This window comes from Cygnus olor, chromosome 16 (assembly GCF_009769625.2).
Source record: "Cygnus olor isolate bCygOlo1 chromosome 16, bCygOlo1.pri.v2, whole genome shotgun sequence".
In the NCBI taxonomy this organism is placed as follows: Eukaryota; Metazoa; Chordata; class Aves; order Anseriformes; family Anatidae; genus Cygnus; species Cygnus olor.
This window is the reverse complement of record NC_049184.1, coordinates 1089293-1111676: the sequence shown is the minus strand read 5'-3', so window position 1 is coordinate 1111676 and position 22384 is coordinate 1089293. Positions and strand designations below refer to the sequence as shown.

Sequence of the window (22384 nt, the reverse complement as noted above, 5' to 3'; positions counted from 1 at the left end):
TTTGGGGCATTTCAATCCCAAACTAACCTTACTTTAGTTAGTTATCTAAAATCTGTCCTTCTCAGATCTCATTGCTACTCTGTAACATCTTCAAAGTTCAGAAGTCAAGAAACGGGCAGACAGCACTCCAGAATGAGGAGCTTTAGTTTATCTTCCAGTGCTGAAATTGGAGTGTTACCAAATGATTGGCACCAGAATAGTGAGGAGTGACATTCCAACACTGACACCACCACCACCACCACCCCCCGGTAAAACATCCAGCTACATATAATCCAAAATAAAACTTTCTCAAGATGCTTGCAAATTATGTTCTTCTGAACATAATAGATTAATTGGATCTGAGAAACCATAGGCAGGCAGTTCTTTGAACTTGGACAAACTGTTTCCTACTACAAAGTGAGGGAGAGAAAGGCTTGATGCCTTACTTCTTCAGAAAAGAGACATCAAAAGAGGTGAGAAATAGTTCTCAAGGTGAAGTCAGGAGAACACACTTTAACTATTGCTGCACCAGCATATGTCCTGGACAGTTTCATTTTTTTGTTAAATCATCAGCTGTATTGGTTCCCTGAATTTTGGGGGACAGACTGTAACAGGCAGATTGTTTTAATTCAGGCTTGCAGTCCTTAAGCTATTGTCAGGTCTTTAAAATGCCTGAGGCAATTAGCAATAATCAGCTCTCTGAGCTGCAGCGGTTGAGAAGGTCAGTGACTCTTGGGCCCAAAGTTTTTTTCCTTTCTGTACATCTTTTTATGCGTCCTTTTATACAATTACATTCCTTACATTCCTTTTTATACATCTTACTAACAGCTTACTAACAGAATTCTGTGTACTAGGGCAACTTGAGGTGCATGCGGGTGACTACAGCTAAACGAGCTTTCCGTCTGTTGTACATTACTTGAAAGAACTTAGGCCACTTGTGTTTCCTGGGATTTATTTGTTTTGGCCCTATATTTTTACATCAGTTTTGATGTTGTCCTTATTTTTTAGTCTAGGAACTCTGAAGGTTTCCTTCAGATGACTGATGTGGAGCGTACTGCTTACAACTGCAGACAAACTGAGTTGATGTATGTGCCAGAGCATGACGAATGGGTGTGTCACAGAGAAACGGTTCTAGGTGTTTCCTCCATATGTTTCTAATCGTGGTTTTTTCTTTTCCACCCAAGAGTACCATTTTGTACATGCGCTAGGAGAATATAAGAAGAGGCTCTGTTTCCTTGTAGCCCGTGACATTAGGGGAATGTGTTTAGCCCACGTGAATAATGGGGTATGAGGGAGAGGTCTCCAGCTAACAGTGCTTGAGTAGAAATGTCTGTCTGTAATGCAGAAGCATTTGTAGATACTCATCCTGAAGAATATTTATGTATAAATAACCAGTGTTTCCAGCCTTTCTCACTTCATCAGTGAAGATGATTGAGTTGCACAGGGCTTTTCTGGCTCAGAGGGTACCTTTATTACCTCTAGAAAGTTTGCACTTCTTTCAGCAATATAATGAAGTCCTGGAGTCCTAGAATGTTAAAGTGGACAGTGTCTCAGTGAATCATATGTGCCTGTTGTTATGATGCTGTATTTTCTTCTGTCTTGTTTCCTTAACCGCAAACTTCTAACCATAGTACTTCTTATAATTTTACAGAGTACTCTGGCAGTGAAGAAAACACAGATATTTCGCAGGAACTTTCTCCTGAAAAATCAGTTGTCACAAAATGTATTTCTTCAAATAAATCAACTGCCCACACAAGCACAGAGCTGCAGTGCTCTGAGTCTGGACAGCACAGAGGAAAATCAAAAACAAATGGTAAAATGAGACTTCTTTATGGCTTACTAGTTCTGTCTTTGATCACTAATAAATGTGTGAGCTGCTCTATTACAGCATGTGTGTGAAGACTAGTACTCATAATGCAGGTTTGGCTATTCTTGCACATGACCTCGTGTTTCCTTTGCACTGCCTGAAGAAGCTGAACCCAATTCATTTGTCAGAGCTAGATGCTGGTGGTGCCTTTGCTGTTTGCTTTGTCTCTGCCAGTGACTGGAAAAAGGGAAACATCACTCCCATTTTAAAAAAAAGGGTAGAAAGGAAGACCTGGGGAACTACAGACTGGTGAACCTCACCTCTGTGCCTGGGAAGATCGTGGAACAGATCCTCCTGGAAGCAATGTCAAGGCACACGCAGGACAAGGAGGTGTTCTGAGACAGCCAGCACAGCTTCACCAAGGGCAAATTGTGTCTGACCAATCTGGTGGCCTTCTAGGATGGAGTGGCTGAGTCAGCTGACAAGGGAAGACCAACCAGTGTCATCTACCTGGACTTGTGTAAGGCCTTTGGCACGGTCCCACGTGACATCCTGATCTCCAGATTGGAGTGATGTGGATTTGGTGGGTGCACCATTCAGTGGATAAGGAATTGGCTTGAAGGCCGTACCCAGAGAGCGGTGCTCAATGGCTTCCATGTCCAGGTGGAAGCTGGTGACGAGCGGTGTCCCTCAGGGGTCTGTCCCTAGGACCGGTGCTGTTTAGTATCTTTATCAACGACATAGCCAGTGGGATCGAGTGCATGCTCAGCAAGTTTGCAGATGTCGCCAAGCTGAGTGGTGCGGTTGGTACCAAAGAAGGAAGAGATGGCATTCAAAGGGACCTGGGCGGGCTGGAGAAGGGGGCCCACGTTAACCGCATCAGGTTCAACAAGTCCAAGCGCAAGGTGCTGCACCTGGGCCGGGGCAATCCCAGACATGAGTACAGGCTGGGAGAAGAACTTGCTGAGAGCAGCCCTGCAGGGAGGGACGTGGGGGTTCTGGTGGATCAAAAGTTCAGCATGAGCCAGCAGTGCACACTTGCAGCCCAGAAGGCCAACTGCATCCTGGGCTGCATCAGGGAACAGCAACGGAGGGAGGTGATTGTGCCCCTTATGCTCTGCCCTTGTGAGGCCCTGCTTGGAGTCCTGCATCTAGGTCTGGAGCCCCCAGCACAAGAAGGATGAGGGTCTGTTAGAGAGGGTCCAGAGGATGACTACAAAGTTGGTCAGCACCTCTCCTGTACAGAAAGGCTGAGAGAGCTGGGTGTGCTCAGCCTGAAGAAGAGAAGGCTCCAGGGAGACCTCATTGCAGCTTTTAAATAATTAAAGTGGGCTTATTAAAAAAAAAAAAAGAGCAACTTCTTGTTTGGGCAGGTAATGATAGGACAAGGGGGAATGATCTTAAACTAAAAGAGGGGAGATTTAGATTAGCGGTTAGGAGGAAGTTCTTCACACTCAGAGGGTGGTGAGGCACTGGCACAGGTTGCCCAGAGAAGCTGTGGATGCCCCATCCCTGAAGGTGTTCAAGGCCAGGCTGGATGGGGCCTTGGCCAATCTGATCTAGTGGGTGGCATCCCTGCCCATGGCAGAGGGGTTGGATTTAGATGATCTTCAAGGTCCCTTTCACCCCGAGCCATTCTATGATTTACTTTTACAGAAGTTTTAAGAGTGTATTACCCGTTTTGAAAATTCAAACTCATTTTGCACCTTTTTGCAACTCCTTATTAGCTCTATGATAAGCGTTCAGTAATTCCATCTGTTATTTTTCCTAAGGTTTCCTTCAAAGTAATAATTCTTTCAGAGTTAAAATAAATAGATGCTTTGCAAATTGTATACAGTGTTCATTATGTTTGGGATAGCACTAGATATGATTGTGTATTGTACTGTATACTGCTACATGGTTTTCTGATGGTTTTCAGAGCTTTGTAATGACAAGAAGCTATTGAGTAGCTCTTTACTAGTACCTTCATAATACTTTGTAAACAGCTCAAATATGTGGCTGTTACATTCTAGCTTTCATAATCTTTTGATATCTTGGTGTCTTGGTATTTACTGTTACAAATAGGTATAGTAAAAAAAAAAAGTTTTTTTCCTCCAATTATTCTTAAAGCTCGCAAATTGCCTTGAAATGGGAAATGTATGACAGCCTGTTTGTAGGTACAGGAAACATAAAACATCACCATACAGATAGTGTTGGTGACAATTTGATTATTGTTTTGATGCAGCTGTTCTATTGTTTGAGTTCAGGAAAAATGAACTTCAGTTAAATTTTCCTCTTTACTGTATTGTGGAATTAAAAAAACAACTGAAGACAGTATCACCATCTGTGCTTAAAACATGGTCTGCTAGTCTGATAAGCTGCATTTTTGGAGCATACCAACAGTAGAACATAGAGTTCAGTAACATGGGTATCAATTGCTCAGACTTCTTGTGATCAGTTAATACGCTTTGAAAGAGGTGAAAAGTATTGGAAATAATTTTATTTCACCCTTTTCACCATTGCTTTGGTGCTTTTTACATCTGCAGAACTTGTACTAGCAATAAAGGTAGTGTCTAGATAAATAAGATCTAGTAATACCCTTGTGTAATATGAAGTACAACGTGCTTAACCTGTCACTTCCAGAATCCTTCAGGAAAAAACACTGTTTCTCATAGGTGGAACAAAACTTCTAAACATGAACATTAACTAATGCATTGGAGTTTCAGTCCCTGAAACTCATTGAGAACAGATCTTTCTCCCAAACATATAGCTTCTCCAGACTGGTTTTCGTATTTCTACAGTTTCATTTTAGGGGCTAAGTGATCAAAATAGTTCTACCCCAATATAGGTCAGAGACCACAGTATAGTTGATTTATGAATGAGCTGGAGGAGAGTGAAAGGTAAAAACTTTAGAGTACTTCTCAAATAACTTAAAATCTTTCTTTCACCTCTGACCTTCCCATTCTGTACCGATAGAACGTGTAGGAATTGCATTAATATTACTGAGGTGTAAGTATCCCAATTTAGCTTGTTTTTTCAGTGAAGATTTTCCTGATGGTTTTGTTCAAGCCACAGAGATTCTGTATAAATGCTTTAAGTAGTGTTGGAGTATCCTTAGAGTGCACTTCACCTGAATTGAGAAATGTACTCTCAACTGGAGTCTAAAGAAAAAAAATCTGAAAGATTAAATTTTGTGTTGGACTTTGCTTCTGTGATGAAGACATTTCTTTTTGAGATCTACTGGTTCATAAGACAGAGCCATGTTCTGTTTTAGCTCTACATTTACAGTACCAAGATAGTTCTATATAGATTGCAGGAACTAGTCTAAATCCTGTTTGAATTTATATGTCTGGTTTTGTTTGTTATACCTACTTGTCTGAAAAGACTTTGTGCTTTTGGTTTGAGGCGCTGTTTGTTGAAAGTAAAATTTTAATGACAGAAGCTGTTAAGTTAGAATATTTTGAAGAAGCTACTAATGACAACATTTAAAACTTTGTTGTAGCACTCAAACAGTAGGTCACTATTGTGATGTTCCTTGAATGAAAGAATGAAGTGAAACTTTTAGTAATGCATGTCTACGTAATGAGTGTTGAGAGTTTTCTGACCTTTCTGTAATTACTTGCTATTTTATCTGGCTGCTTTTTATACAGAGGAAGACACTATGAGTGAGTCATCTATGGATAGCTTGCTTTGGAGTGATGATGACTGCAGTCAGGATGTTGATGTAACCACAAATCCTGATGAAGAAGCTGAAGAAGGTGATTTTGAGATTGTTCGGTGTATTTGCGAAGTAAAAGACGAAAATGACTTCATGATTCAGGTATGGATGAAGTGGAGTGTGGATGCACTATGTAGTGAAAACAGTGGAAGGTGTCAGTCCAACAGTGGAAAAGCTATTGTAGAAATATGCACTGATACATTCTATACGTGAAATCAACCGCCTTCTTCTGGAATCGTAACATTTTTCAAGATAACGTGTCAGGGTGAGCAGCTGTTATGTTTGTAGAAAATCTTCAGTCTTTTTATTGAAGGAAGGTGGGTGAGGAAGGAAAAATCTCCATGAGTCATTAACGGTTGGTTGGTTTGTCACTGTAGATTTGCATTTTTAAAAAAAAAAAAAAAAACCTACAACACTTCCTAGGTTTAGAGAGTATATCTTTAAAGTTAGTGGGGCTTTAACTGGCTTTTTTTCTTCCCTCTAGTTTTGAACACATTCAGAACATTGCTGTCCAATCATAATATACTTCCGTTTCTCTGCCATGGCAAGCTTCACTTAAACTTGCAACCCTCTATATAGTATGGACAAAAAAAAATAATCGTTTGAGCTTTTTTTGGAAGCCAAACTGCAAAACTTCATTTGTGCATTCTGCAGCATCTTCTATAGTTCATAATCTGCATAAAGCCATGTGTCCGTTCACAATTTTATGTACTCTTTGTAAACTGAGTTTGCAGAAAACTCTTTGCAGCTGGAGCAGAGTCTACTATCTGTCCCACTTAAAAGTGGTGATAAATGTCTGTTTGAAACCGCCATGGCTGTTTACTTTTAGTTCTTGAGACATCTGTAAGTTACTGGGAAACCATTCCTCACATAGCTGCTGTTAGCCATTCTACCAGTTCCTATTCATTTCAAACAGTGAAGAGGTCAAGTTTATATCAAATAAAGACTTCAGCATTTTTTGCTTTAGTTCATTTTGGCACTGCTTCTTAAATGAGCTGTATGGTCCCCTTCAGTAAGTCCTCTTAAATCTTAGATGCAGAGAAAAAACATGCAGGGGGCTCAGGTGTGTGATGCTCTTGAACCTAGCTTTTCATAGTTACCATTCTGAAGAAATGTGTTGTGTTGTTGTTGTTTTTTTAGGAAGCTTCCAACTTTCTTAGGTAACTTTGCTAATTGTAGGAGTTCGGTTCGAAGCGATAGTAGTGTAGTTTGACAAGTGGGCTCACTGAGGATTTTAAGGTTATTACATACTTTTGAGGGTGTTAGTTATTTTTGAAAGGATATGGTATGGCAGTGTCTGGATTATGTACCTTCTGGGATTGCCTAATTGTTTTTGTAGGTCTTATATGTGCCCAGAAGTGCTTTTATGTGATTGGTGGCAGATGAGCTTTCTGACTCCAAGAAGCAATGACAGTTTCACAGAGCATTTTAACAATCAGCATATCACTGTGCCAATATCATTGGATAAGCTTGATGTTACGGATGCTTGACAGGAAAATGCTGTGTTCTGGAGCCATCTAAACCTAATTTTTCCTAAAGCATCAGCTCTGCAGATCCTTGATTCCCAGGTTTTCCAGGTATATGTTTCAGATGTCCTGTTAGCATTATGGGAGGGCTGTTGGAGAATTGTCCTGGCAGGCCATGTTGGCAGGAGCAGTCACTATTCTCAGCTTCTGCCTGACAGATGGGTGGAGCTCTCAGTGTTTTCTCTACAACTGTCCAAATCCCTGGTGCTCCTTCCCCAGGGCTCAGTTGTATCCTTTAAGGCAGGCTTACCTTCATGAGCCAAGTTTGCTTTAATATATACAACATGTTGCTGAAAGTTTTAGGTGGGACTAAAAACTATTTCTCTGGCACATCTCACACCCCATCTGCAGGTTTTGTATTCACTTCACCTGGCATTCTGTTGCTAATTTTTGTGAGGCTCAACCCCACTTCATGGGACCTATTCCTGGGATAGCTGTTGGCATGTTACTGTGAGCAGAGTCTCTTTATTGCTCTTTGAAACCAGAAGGAAAGGCAGAAGCTAGCATGTGCCTACCTCTCAGCCTCCGCTAGTTTTTGGTGGCCCTTACTGCTTGAATGGGGGCAGAAACCTGTTAAGGGGAGAGGGAATGCACTGTTGAGGTTTGAAGAATTCTTAGCTTCTGCAGGAGGGCAGAAACACCTGTTTTGCTCGGGACATCAGCAACCTCTTCTCTGATTTTTTTTAATACAGCTAATGCAGCTGGGTTTGATTTTAGTCTTGACAGTCAAGCTTAACAATTAACTTGACTGGATGCTTTTCTTTGGTCTTCCCTAGTGGTTTACAGATAAGTTACTTGGAAAAGTGCAACACATTTCTCTTAGGGCTTAGCTCATTCTGATACACATTGTATTAATGTTGGATTCTCACAACACAGGATGAAATATGCTGTGTGTGTTAGTAGGGATGGGGCTGGTAATGGGCAGTGGTCCAAATGTGATTAATAACATCTGGGTGTTTAGGAAGAAAAGGAGTCTGATAGCTATTGGGAATAAAGGGAAGCTGGCTGCTTTCTAAGAGGATGTCTCTTTCTTAAAAAAAAAAAAAAGTGAAGTTGTAGTCTTCAATATAATTTTCTGGCAAAATTAGGCTTGATGCTAGTCTACAACTGCAGAATGCAGAGAACTGTCAGCTAGCTATGAGTGTAGTCTGTGCATAAGTTCGTTTTGTGGGCTGCTGCTTAGATCAGTTTTCTAGGCTGAACTAGTTTAGTTTTTTGAGCACACTGCAAAGATTTTAGAAGTTTAAAAAAAAAAAAACACAAAACACCAAAACGCATTAGCTGTGTTATAAGGAAACTGTATAAGACAGTGGGCTATTCTCTCAGTAAAAGAGATGCAGATGGGCACCATGGTGAGTACCTGCATATGTTATGGGGATTGAAGCAGTAGGAATTGGGGAGCAAGGAATTGATGAGATTTTTGGAGGAGGTAGGGTTAGACAGGTCTCTAAAGCTACCAAATGTTGTGTTCTCCACACCCTTCTGTCAGTCTGTAGCTTTTGGGAAAAGAGTTTGGAGTTTTATTGTTGTAAAAATGCCTGTGTTAGCTCTTCAAATACAGGGCATTAACTAATCCAAAGTGAAGCTCTCCTATCCAATTGTGGAATTACAATGAGGAGAACCTATTTTTAGCTTTTCAGAGGTGTAATGCTAAGACTGACGCTTTTCCTTTGACTTCCGGTGTAGCTATAACTTGGAAAGATTTTCTTCCCTCTTTCCTATGTAGGCTTTGACACTTCAATTCACATTTGGAAGTGTCTGCCCTAGAAGAACTTGTATTTAAACTTGTGTTCTATTCCTGAGCATGCAAAGTTTTGTTCAGGATATGGTTTTATTTAGAAGAACATTGTCATTGCATTTGTTTTCATTGGGGTGTTTGTTCTGTCCTTGCTTATTACTCTTTAGAGATCTCACTGAAATATGATAACATTTGGTGCTTGAGCATGTGCCTTTGTGCCAGTCTGCTTTGACTTTGTATCATAATTTGGAGCTAGAGAAATTTAATCCATGCGTGTGACTGGAGGTTCAGTCCTCCTATGACAACTCGTGTCGTCCTCTTAAAAAAAAAAAAAGAAAAAAGGGACAATTGCAAGTCATTTTCTATTTGAACCAAGCGCATTTCCATGAATGTGCCAAATTGAGAAATAATGAAGAAAAAATGTTAAATACAAGCAGCACCTTTTATTTTTTTCCAGAAAAAATGCAAAATGTTCAAATTTGACTGGACTTCACACGGTTAAAGTGACTTTTTTCCATTTCTCTCAAAGCTAGTAATAAAGTTCCCTATAAATTCAGCTTAAGATACTTTACGAAAAATTCTTCTGATACCTCGAACTTGCTTTAAAATTCTCAGGCAATTTGTGCACAAAGACCATTCATTAGACAAGGGCACAGAAATGTATTTTGCATTTAAAGTACCTGCTTCATTTAATAGACATCTAAAATGGAAAATGTAAAAACTACTGGTCCCTGTGATTTCATGTGAGTCTCCGTAACTTTGTGAGAAGGTACTACTTCCGATGCTTTCCCTTTAGTTCGTTTGGAAGTCACAGTACAGCATTTTTAGAATACGCATCGGGCCCAGAAAAGTCCAGGCAAACTGTTGTTCCTTTCTTTTTTTTCTTTTTTTTTTTTTTTTTTTGCACCCAAGCATTGGGGTGTGTGTGTGTAAGATAGAGAACTGTGTGGCTCCATTTTGGTGGCTTTGTAGGTAGGTGATGGATGTAAATGGAATCAGGGTATTTTTGCTCTGGTAGATGAAAAGCTGCTTTAAATACATGTCCGTTGGGCTTGGGTATTTCTTTCACACTTAAAATTGAATTAAAATATTATTGTCCACCTCTGCACATTTTTCTCTTCAGAATCTCAAAGTTAGCTTGCTTTGAATCTCCTTCCTATTTTCTGGGTAGGAGCTGGCTTCTACTTAACATGTATCCAGAGCAATAGGCTACAGCCTGGCTGGCTGAGCTATGAGGAAAACATGCAGATAAAAGGAAGAACCTCTGTCCTGATAGGGTGGATATTGGAATACCAGGCCAGTAAAAGGTTGGAATGCTTTGTTGGAGTTCAGGATAGGTTTGCCTGGAAAGTCACAGAGTGTAGCTTCAGGACTACAGCTTTATGGTATGATTTACAGGATGCAAGTGTAACTAGGTCCAGGAGCTTCCTTCTTATTTTTTAATGGGCAGGCTGTTTTTCTTAGTTGATTTTCTTCTTTTTAGGACATCTTTCCATGCCTCCTACTTATCTTATCCTCTTTGTGAACAGAGTGTGGTCTCTCAACCTTTTCTGAAAACACTTTATTGCTTTAGGATTCCTTTTTCATTTTGTAAGGCCAGACATCGTTAGTCCCATTTTTCAGAAGTCTGTTTTTCTCTGTCCATTTCCTGTGCTTCTATTTCCTCCACAATTAAACCACTAAATTAAAGCAAATGACATACTGAAAAACTGGTGGTGCCTTTCTGTCTCTCCTAGCTGGAGGAAAAGCAGCAGATAAGGAGAAAAGCATTAATAAAAGTATTAGCCAACACAGTTGAGATGTTTATCAGGTTGGTATCATTCATTGTAGGTCAGTGAAGGGCATCTAACATTGCTTGCAGTTACCATTTCTTCATATCAGCTCATTTGAAAACCTTTGCCAATATTGTCATGGTCTCTGCGTTAAGCTTTTGCCTTGTGCTCCAAGAAATAAAGATGATCTACTGTCTCAATGCTTATGAACATAATAACTCTAAACAGACACCACACAGTTTCAAATCAAAATGGACTTAATATTCTTATGTGGGGTTTTGTCCCGTGTTCTAATGTTTTTTAGGCTGCAGTTGTGGTTTTGGCTGCTTGTGGAAGAGGGGAGGAAAAAGACTGAAACAGAACATGTGGATGTAGTTTTTACTGCTCTGAAACTGTATGGTTTATTGCATTTTTAAATAGCATAATTGCACTAAAAAGTAGTGCCAAAGTATATTCGGTCTTTGCTAGTGTGATTTTGACATTTATGCTTACCAATGTGAGCAAAGTTGTTTTTTTTAAAGCTAGTACAGCTGCACCTGCATTTTTCTTTTTTATAAGAAGTAGAGCTACCTTTGTGGAAATGGATGAAATGCTAGAGATATGGTGAAGCATAGTATTGGCTAGTCCTACATTATCATAAATATCCCTAGGATTTTGTAATTGAGTGTGTTGATTTATTATTTAAGGGTGGAAAATTTAATTCAGAAAACTTGGTATATTTTGATAAAGGTTGATTTGTTTTTGTCCTAGATACTGTGTGCATGCATCTTCTTAGAAGATTTTCATCTCTGAAGGGAACATTTTGACACCTTTCAGAATCTCTGGGATCTCTGCTTTGACAGCATAACTGTTGTCATTCTCCATAAATCCACGTGAAAAATGTGGGAAGGATTGAAATACTGTAGTCTGATTCTTTAATGTATTTGTAGCTGAAAGGGAGGGGATGTTAATATACCTTGTTCTTTTAAAATGTGTAGATAATGTCTCTCTTCTTAATTGAGGTAAACTTACTGAGCTCCTGTAGGCTTCATTTCTGTTGATGTGCACTTCTTGACTTTAAACAGTGTGAAGAGTGTCTGTGCTGGCAGCATGGAGTCTGTATGGGTTTACTGGAAGATAATGTACCTGAGAAATATACCTGCTATATTTGCCAAGATCCTCCAGGTACAGACATTTAAGGTTACTGAACCTTCCTATATATGTAGTAACTATTAGTTTAAACTCTGGTTATATTTATATATATATAAACTTTTTTTTGCCCCACTAGCTATCTGCCTTTATAGGTAATTGAGTTCATTTATAGATGCAGAAAGTTGAATTTATGTGAATGTACGCAAGTCAATGTTGTGCAATTACAGCTGGACATTAATGGAAATGAACGTTTAACTGTGACCATCTGTGTCACATACTTGTCAGTAATAGGGATTTAAGTTTGGTTGTACAGTCTGGCTACAGAAGATTAATTCAGAACTGCTCAGGAAACTTGAGTAAAGACTCCTTATGAATAAAGCGTGAAAACATCTTAAGGGACTTAACTGCAGCTTTCCTCCAGTGAGGCCAGACTTATGCACTGGTTAAAATAAATCATCAAGAGGCAGTCTGGTTCTCAACGGCTGTGATGTCCTTTACTTGTTTTGAAACAGCATGTGTATAAATACAAGTATGTTATCTTGGGTAACACAGAGTTGATTTAAGCAGTACTTTCTCTGCTCCAAACTATGAAGCTGTATATTTTAAAATGTCTCAGTCCATCTTATGCAGCAGATGAAACTACACTTATGGCATGGATTGTTTTTGACTTCCTACTCTGAATTACAAAGCCTTGCCAAGCATGGAAGTGGATGAGGTTTGGGCATGTGTCCTTGTTTAGATGTTATGAGATACCTGGGATACCTGTCTGCCTCATCACAATCCAAATATGCACATAAACCCAAAGGGTCTTGTGATCACTACTTTTTTTGACTATTGAAAATCACCAGCTCTTTAGTAGCTTGCTTAATTGATTTGTGACCAAGTGTAGTGTGTATACTAACATCATTTGCAAGGAAGATACACTATGCTTAACATGCAGTTATCTAAGTAGTCAATTTATAATCTGTTTGCCTTCTTTTAATGGTGTTTTGCACCCAGGATTTTAACCATTTATTTTTAAGATGCTTTGACCTGATTCGTGTAAACTTAAGTTATAAATTCAACTGAAGTGCATGTGCAAACTGAAGTTGTGCCATCATGCTTGAACTGTTTGTATTTAGTAGGAAATGTTATTAGAATGCTTTTCAGTAAAAACTGGTTACAGCTACCATTTCACTTTATTAGTTTAATCACTTTTACTTTATCCTGAGACTTTTCTTTTTTTATTAGGACTTACTTTTTACCTGCCTTGGAAAAGGAAGTCATATCCTTTTTTTTGACTGCAAAGCTACTAAGTGGCTTCTGAATTTCAATGAACCTTCCATGAATTTATGAATCTGCAAATAATATGCTTTCAAAATTGGCCGTAGCCATTCAGCAGACTCCTTATTTAGGAATTTTCCCCAGTTCTGGGACGACTTACAGCACCATTTATGTTGCTGGAAGTAAAAGCAAGCTTAGTGTAATTATGCCAAAAAACTATACAACTGTCATCTTGGACAGTTTATTGAATCAAGTGTGATTTTTAAGCGATTTGTGTTCAAATGCCATTTACCCTTGTTTAAACATTATAAAAAATATTGCTTATTATGTGGCAGATGTTTTCAAGCAATGGAAAGCATGCTTTGTTAGATTCTGTCTTCATCTCTTAAGCTTATTCACCTAGAAAGAGAGAGCACTTTGTGTCTCTGAGTACACCATTAAGTAAATGATGCCATAGGCTTTAGTTGGATAATGTCAGTGCTGTTCAGATAACTAAGGTTTTAAAATGTAGGGTTTTAATCGTGTTGACTGAACTGCATTTGCAGGTGGGAGCTTTTCTAACACAAAAATAAATGTGATGAGGCTAATACAGATATGTCAGGAACATCTCCAAGGTGGTTTTGGCCATAAGTAGAAGGCTTCTCTCTTCAGTGTATCTGCCTGAAAGGTTGAGCTATTATAGCCTGAAGAATTTGCTCTTTCCTGAGGGGTTTTTTGTTTGAGAATGAGGTCTCTTGGAGGTGTTGCCTCAAAACATCAGGTATTGTCCTATACAGCCTAGTGGTTATGTGCTCACAAACACTCTTCTACATTGTCTTCAAGACAGGTTTAGCATTGAATGTAAGTTTAAAAGTATCCTTTATGTTGATGGATATTCATATTGGGCATGATATGCAAACCTTTTTGTTGTTATTTTTAATTACCCCAAAAAGAGATACACCTATGAGTAATTTCTCAGTTGGACATCAGAGGAGTTGTTTTGATTCACTGCTGAAATTTTCAGCAGATACTAATCTGCTTGTATTGGAGACTTTTTTTTTTCCTGAATGTCATTCTGAGTCTGTGCTCCCATATTACCTCTGGCTTTGTAGGTTTGCGGACTGGGCTATATATAGGCCAGTGAATGATATGGTGTTTCTCAGGGTGCTGAAGTGTCTGAGAACATCTGTTGTAACAGTACAATTCACAGGGTGGGGGGGGGGGCATTTGATAGTTTTCTTTGTTTGGATTTTTTTCAATTTAGCAAGCATCTCAAGTTTCACCCTCTTCTGCTAAAACCTTTTTTTCTTTTCTTAAGTTACTTTTACTGATGCATTTATCACACTTAATATAATTTCATTTGTTATTGTTGATATCTCAATGTCTTAAGCTAGCATTAGCATTATTAATAGCTCAATATACGCAAGATATCCATCAACACAATGATTCCTTGTAAAATTTACATGTGACTGTATTAATACGTGCATTAAACTATTAAAATGAGACCAGTGGAGAAAGGAATTTCACTGTCTCTTCATTTTTCTGTCTGCAGAGTTGTACTCAGACTAGCTTTAGTTATAATTGTGGTTACTAAGAAGTGTGATACCCTGCTAAAAACACTTTTCACTGTCTGTCAGTTGCATATTCTGTTGTGGATGTCCTTTAGCATTTGGAGTCTGAATGCTCCAGGCTCTTACACTTGGGCAGAGATTTTCTTGACTAAGGTGTCATCTCACTTCCCAGTTACAGGTTCTTCATGGCTTTGGAGTTTTGTCTGCTGTCATGGATCTTTGTTGGTGTTACTCATATGAGCTAATAAGCTGTTTCACAAGTGAAAAAATCAAAATTGCTATGTAATGTTAACATGCCATGGTTAATGCTTCTTTTTAACATGCTCGTTACTGTTGCTTTAGGTCAGAGGTCCAGCTTAAAGTACTGGTATGAGAAGGAGTGGTTAAGTAATGGTCACATGCATGGCTTAGCATTTTTGGAAGAAAATTATTCCCACCAGAACGCCAAGAAGATAGTAGCCACTCACCAGCTTCTTGGCGATGTACAGAGAGTGATAGAAGTACTGCATGGACTGCAGCTGAAGATGAGCATATTAAAGTAAGCAATATCAGTCGGCATGTTTTCAACACGAATTTGATTTCAAATGGTAGAAAAATAACCAGAAATTCAGACTTATTTTTGTGCTTCTTTGTGGATATATAACAACATAGTTTGAATTGTCAGTGTTACCTTGGAAAAGGATATCTTGGCTTCTTACAGACTATTTAAGTGTGGTAGGGAGTGTAAACTGATGTTAGAAAGAAGGGTTGGTAAAATACAAAGCAAAGAGAAAACTAAGAATCACGGCTTCTCCTAAAACGCTTTAAGTAGCAATTAAAGGATAGGTGTATAACCTGTGGTGGTGTTACTATAACACTTGCCTTCTCCATCCAGTAGTTTTAAGTCTTACCTTTTCCAGTAGAAATAATATCTTATTATTTTTCCATCATAATGTGTAGCTCTGTTTTAATGGGAGAGCAGTTGGATCTTCAGCAACCTCTATCAGTTCATTTCTATACAAAGATTATTACAGATACATTAAAAAAAAAAACAATGTATTCCATAATCCCTGTAGAAAACAATAGTTTCTGCATCTTTTCTGTTTAAAGTCATCCTTGGGTTCTGATGACTGAAAATCTTGTTCTAACTCAAATCCAGCAGTTTCAAATTAATTAAATAACATTTTAAATTTATTCATTAATAATTTGCACAGCAGCAGATATTTGGAAAGCAAAGCTGTTTTTGTTTCCAGCTTTCTTTAGAACTTTTTGCCCTAAATTTAATCTATGGTGATGCAGCAGTGTTGCTGGCAGTACTTCAAATGCGTAAAGTGATAATGCTTAAAACAAGAGTAACAACTGTAACATAAGGTTTTGCTTTTCCACTGAGGCATCCTTTAGTCAGATCTGTAAGTATCTTCTTCTTTGGAAGGGCTGGAACATAAGTATCCTAAGACCAGTCCTTAGCCTTTTCTTCTTTCTGCTTAAATAGCAACACTTTAGACAGTGACATTTCAGTTGTAAATTGAGATTTGCATAGTATTATGGTATGGAATGCTGGACAAGTATGTGATGCTTGTTACAGACTCTGTTCATTTTTCTCCAATCCTGAAGTTGTAATGGCCTAGTTAGTTAAAGGTGGTCCTCTTAGAACCATCTTGCTGAAGACTGCAGCCCCAGTTTTTAACATTACTTAAATCAAAGTGAATTTAAAAAGAAAAAAGCTGACTCAGAAGAATGGTTATATTATTGATGTAGATCTACCTTCTGGGAGAGCAGAGATAATTTCACTAGTGTCAAAAACTATTAGGAGAGTGTTGCTCAGTATCTCAAGCAAGTAGCAAAAAATCAAAGGTCATGTTGACAGGTTTGGTGCGGTGGGAGAGTGCAGCAGCCTTCAGTAGGCAATAGTTAAAAGGGTGCTCAAGTACTCAACACTTGAATTTTCATCTGTAGTTAGCTGGCTTGTCGTCTTTCAATTTTCTGTCTTCTGCAAAGTTTCCCTTGTTCTCTGAGCAAGATAGTGCCTTTAGGTGTAGAGTCTCTATGGAGTTGGAGTAGAAAGCTCTGGTGAGTGAACACTTGGTTTCTACTCTTCTAGAAGTTCCTTCAAGATTGCTCATTAAGGGCATAACGGACACCCTCCTAGGTGGAGGTATAGATGCTGGTATGAAACAGCTTGGACTAAAACGAGTCCTTGGCAGTTGCACTAACTGTTTCTTTAAGAGACACAGAGGAAAGCTTCTCTAGCATAGAGCAGATTAGAAAGAGGTTACTGTGTGAGGAAAATAGGCATGTTTTCCTGAGTGGTTTAGCTAACAGCTTCAGAAGCTGGATCGGCTTGATGGAGTAATTTCATCTGCCTTCATGTGCCAGGAAGCACAGAGTGTGTTTGGGGGGCGAGGACCCCTCTCCTTTGCATGTAGTTGAGTGCAGGTGCTTTAGCATCAGGATTTGCTTCTGCTGCTTTCTTGCAGCCTGTAGCAGATGAGCTGCCTGTCGTTTGAGGATGAACAGATTGGTTCTGCTTTGCTCTCCTCTTTACTGCTGTTTTAATGCCTGACAAATGTGGAAAAACAGTGTCAGTTAGTGTTCATGATAAATTTTAATTTTTGTTACATCCATGTAAGAATCTGATATCTGTAATTGTCCCTGCTGCTGGAATAAATAACTTTTGAGAGATACTCTATGTAATTCAGTTCGAAAACAAATAAGTTTTTTTCTAAAGGAGGCAAGCGGTGTACCAGACAGTAGTTTGCTTAGCATCTTGGAATTTAAAGGCAAGTTAAAGATTTAAAGGAAATAATAAAAGAAAAGAAGTACGTAACCCCACCCCACCCTGAGTCCATAATTGTTGTTAAGAGGGTTATACAAGTTCAGTGGATTGAATTTTAAAGTTTCTTTTGAGGAACTGCAGGCAAAAGTCTGATACTGAGTGGTTTGAGGGGTATCTTTGCTTTACTGGTGTTAGAATTGTTGAAATACACTGAAACTGAACTAAGATATAAATGTGTATTTGACTTGCCTGTTTAATATATAAATAAAAATATCCCGATGAAAATGGATTAAGTTGTTTTCTTAATACCATTATTTGGCTTATATACAATGTTATAGAAATGAAAATCGTGAACATAAAAGCAGTATAGGAAGATACACAGTTGAGGTCAATGAAATTACATTATTTCATAATATTTGTTTTTTAACTGATGATGACTAAAGCATGTAGTATTTGAAATGTTATTACTTGATTTCTTTACATGGTAAGGTAGTGTACTTAGTAATTTTAAAGTTTAAATTTGGTGGGTGTTTCACCTTTTTATGTTTGAACAGAAATAAAGAACATCCGGACCTAAAGCTTTGGTGTCATCCGTGGAAACACATTACGGTGGATGAAAAAATCCATACGAAACACATCATTCACATTGAGGAAAACTGTTGCAAAGAGGAGACGGCAAGTTATAGAACTTGGAATGGGACAGTTGAGAAACCCTCAGCCATTCCTTCTGTGGAGGAATCTTATATTACAAGTGAACACTGTTACCAGAAACCTCGGGCCTACTACCCTGCGATAGAGCAGAGGTTGGTTGTAGAAACAAGAGGTTCGGCCATGGATGACGGAGTAAATAGAATAAGAGAAAATGGGGATGATGTCCTGTCAGAGAGATTTGGTTGGAATCTGGACCGAGAAATATGCAGGATGGAAAATGAATCCAAACACAATTATTCCAAGGTATTTATGTTAAAATAATCCTCACTGCATAGAGAATGTGTTTGCCTGGCAAAGTGCAAAACTGATTAGTCCTTTTATTAGTATTTAGTCTATTCATTTGTTTATTTTTTTCATGTCATACTGTTAAACTTAGGTGGTCAGAGCAAGTCAAAATAATAGACGTGTTCATCTCTACCATTTCATTTTTAAAAAACTAAAAAAAAAAAGGCAAATTGAAGATGATTTCTGGGCTCTAAATCATCTGTACAGTATGTGGAATGTGCATTGTGGTGGTCTAGAAATTCATTGCTCCTTACTTTTCTATGGTTTAGACACTAAAGATAAACCCTAACAACAGAACAAGGAGAGAACAGGGCAAGCACATGAGATACTCTCAAATACACTGGTATTCCACCATTTCATAGAATCATAGAATATCCTGAGTTGGAAGGGACCCACAAAGACAGAGTCCAACTCCTGGTTCTATACAGGACCACGGAAAAGTCAGACCATGTGTCTTGAGAGTGTAGTTCACACTTCTTGAACTCTGGCAGGCTCGGTGCCATGACCACTGCCCTGGGGAGCCTGTTCCAGTGCCCGACCACCCTCTCAATGAAGAACCTTTTCCTAACATCCAGCCCAAACCTCCCCTGACACAACTTTTAGTTATTTCCAACTTGTTCTCACATTGCTTTTAATAGTTGCAATAATTAAATTGTTTCCAGGTTCTTCAGGCAATGTATCCTTAAAAAAAGGAAAAGGAACCTGAACTGATGGTTAAGGACAATAACCATTGAATAGTTCTTCTTGTGTTTTTTTTTCCTATTGGAGCATTCCAGTTTTCTCCCTTTAATAGTAGGTTCTCATTTTCAGCTCTACCAGATCTAGTAAACTTTTAGGAAGTCCTCTGCTATACCTCAATTCCAGAAAAATGCTTCTATTTTATGATTTGAGGTCATATGAAATACAGTCTGACAAATGTTAGAAAGCTTCAGGGAAATAGTGACTTTTTTTTTAGAAATCATAGAATCATTAAGGTTGGAAAAGACTTCCAAGATCATCTGGTCCAACCATCCCCCTACCACCACTCTCACCCCCTAAACCATGTCTCTAAGCACCAGGTCCAACCTTTCCTTAAACACCCCCAGGGACGATGACTCCACCACCTGGGCAACCCGTCCCAATGCCTGACTGCTCTTTCTGAGAAGAAATGTCTCCTCATTTCCAGCCTAAACCTCCCCAGCGCAACTTGAGGCCATTCCCTCTAGTCCTATCACTGGTTACCTGCGAGAAGAGGCCGACCCCCAGCTCCCCACACCTTCCTTTCTGGTAGCTGTAGAGAGCAATGAGATCTGCCCTGAGCCTCCTCTTCTCCAGACCAAACACCCCCAGTTCCCTGAGCCGCTCCTCACAGGACTTGTGTCCCAGGCCCCTCACCAGCTTCATAGCCCTTCTCTGGCCACACTCCAGGGCCTTGATGCCCTTCTTGTACTGAGGGGCCCAAAACCAAACACAGCAGTTGAGGTGCGGCCTCACCAGAACAGAGTACAGGGGGGACGATCACCTCCCTGGTCCTGCTGGCTACACTATTCCTGATACAAGCCAGGATGCCGTTGGCCTTGTTGGCCACCTGGGCACACTGCCGGCTCATGTTGAAGCAAGTATCAATCAGCACCCCCAGATCCTTTTCCTTTGCAAATAAGTTGTTTAGTTTTTATTTCATGAAAAAAAGTAAAAAAAAAAAAAAAAAAAAAAAAAAAAGTGATTAATTTCCTTTTTAATTTGTCAAATCAATTAAGACTGTTTTACATTTCTTAGAAAGGCATGTGTTTTAGTTCCTTAGTCTTTTAGGAGCCTTTCTCTAAATCCTGTCATATTTCAGATGGATGAAAAATGTATGGGAAGCAGGATCTGCTGACGCAGAGTGGTAAAGTTTTGCAAGTGGTAATGTTCCTAGATGCTTTGAAAGTTGTAGTAGAATTGAGTTTAGATTCGTTCAGGAGCAGTCCCTTCTCACTGCAGCCCAGTTTGTTCTTTTGTTCGTTACTGTCGTGTAAGAAAGTTTTCAATTTTCCCCTGGATCCGCAGACCTAGCGCAATATATTCCAAATGGAAGTTGTCGGGGAGCTAGCTACAGGTATATACAGGTCAATTTCTAAAATGAGGTGCTTGTGAAGTTGCAAAGACTAGGTCTTAGCAAAATAACTATGAAAACATGTTGCTTTTGAAACTCTTCTCTAATCCTCTGTTCTATTAGACTTTTTATGTCTCTTTTAAGGCATCTGTTTTTCGTGTCTATTTAGGTGATCTCGCCCAAACTGCCTTAACGTTTCTGTATGACCTCTCCTCTCTGTCCTCCACTAACCTAAGATTTGTTGAGCCATTACCTTGGATAACAGTAAGGACCCAGGTAGTCCTTCTCACTAATTTCATTTCACTGTAATAAATTATTGATATATGTATTTCTACTAGGTAAAAGACTCTGTATCTAAGAAAGTCTCTCCAGAGGAAGCTATTGAAATGAAATTACTGGAAAAGGACAAAGAGGGAGTTGTGAACTCACAGCTGCAGTGGCAGCTTAATCTTTTAGCTCATGTGGAATCTCTGCAAGATGAAGTCATACACAGAATGGATTTCATTGAGAAGGAACTAGATGGTAGGTGGCATTTTTCTGTTGTAAAAGCTAACTGTATTTTTTCCTATTCAAATAATACTGCCTGTTAAAAACATGCTGGTTTTAATTTTGCTTCTGCAGACCTACAAAATGATCAGCATTGCATTGTCAGAAGTACTGCATTTCATAGTAGAAAATAGACATGCTCCTGGTGCTCAAGGATTTTAAAACAAAATTGAAGATCTAGATAACATTGTGAAGAATTTTATTTAAAAAAAAAACAGTTCTAGTTAGATCTCTGAATATTTATATCAGATGATGTAGTAGAATACCTTCCATATCTTTTTGCTTTTGTGGTTTTTTTGTTGTTCCTTAGCACTTCTGTGTTTCTGAACTTCACTGTTCTTCAGGGGCTTGCTGGCTGTTTTAGCCTATTCCAGGTGGCCTCTTGAGTTCACAGGGCTGTTACATTTTTCTGTATCCCTTCAAAATTCTTTACTTAGAATCATAGCATCATAGAAAGTCTTGGGTTGGAAGGGACCTTGAAGATCATCTGAATCCAACCCCTCTGCCATGGGCAGGGATGCCACCCACTAGATCAGGTTGGCCAAGGCCCCATCCAGCCTGGCCTTGAACACCTTCAGGGATGGGGCATCCACAGCTTCTCTGGGCAACCTGTGCCAGTGCCTCACCACCCTCTGAGTGTGAAGAACTTCCTCCTAACCGCTAATCTAAATCTCCCCTCTTTTAGTTTAAGATCATTCCCCCTTGTCCTATCATTACCTGCCCAAACAAGAAGTTGCTCTTTTTTTTTTTAATAAGCCCACTTTAATTATTTAAAAGCTGCAATGAGGTCTCCCTGGAGCCTTCTCTTCTTCAGGCTGAGCACACCCAGCTCTCTCAGCCTTTCTGTACAGGAGAGGTGCTGACCAACTTTGTAGTCATCCTCTGGACCCTCTCTAACAGACCCTCATCCTTCTTGTGCTGGGGGCTCCAGACCTAGATGCAGGACTCCAAGCAGGGCCTCACAAGGGCAGAGCATAAGGGACACAATCACCTCCCTCCGTTGCTGTTCCCTGATGCAGCCCAGGATGCAGTTGGCCTTCTGGGCTGCAAGTGTGCACTGCTGGCTCATGCTGAACTTTTGATCCACCAGAACCCCCACGTCCCTCCCTGCAGGGCTGCTCTCAGCAAGTTCTTCTCCCAGCCTGTACTCATGTCTGGGATTGCCCCGACCCAGGTGCAGCACCTTGCACTTGGACTTGTTGAACCTGATGCGGTTAACGTGGGCCCCCTTCTCCAGCCCGCCCAGGTCCCTTTGAATGCCATCTCTTCCTTCTTTGGTACCAACCGCACCACTCAGCTTGGCGACATCTGCAAACTTGCTGAGCATGCACTCGATCCCACTGGCTATGTCGTTGATAAAGATACTAAACAGCACCGGTCCTAGGGACAGACCCCTGAGGGACACCGCTCGTCACCAGCTTCCACCTGGACATGGAGCCATTGAGCACCGCTCTCTGGGTACGGCCTTCAAGCCAATTCCTTATCCACTGAATGGTGCACCCACCAAATCCACATCACTCCAATCTGGAGTCAGGATGTCACGTGGGACCGTG

The 22384-nt window shown here is 39.7% G+C and overlaps 1 protein-coding gene across 1 annotated transcript in view; it reads left to right on the top strand.

Annotated features, from left to right (window-relative positions):
- PHF20 (PHD finger protein 20) overlaps positions 1 to 22384 on the top strand; it is a 77493-nt gene that overhangs the window by 51168 nt on the left and 3941 nt on the right. The window contains 6 exon segments of the mRNA XM_040575349.1: positions 1631 to 1792; positions 5416 to 5585; positions 11584 to 11683; positions 14806 to 15001; positions 17773 to 18172; positions 20624 to 20807. Of these exon segments, the coding sequence (XP_040431283.1) occupies positions 1631 to 1792; positions 5416 to 5585; positions 11584 to 11683; positions 14806 to 15001; positions 17773 to 18172; positions 20624 to 20807 (1212 nt within the window).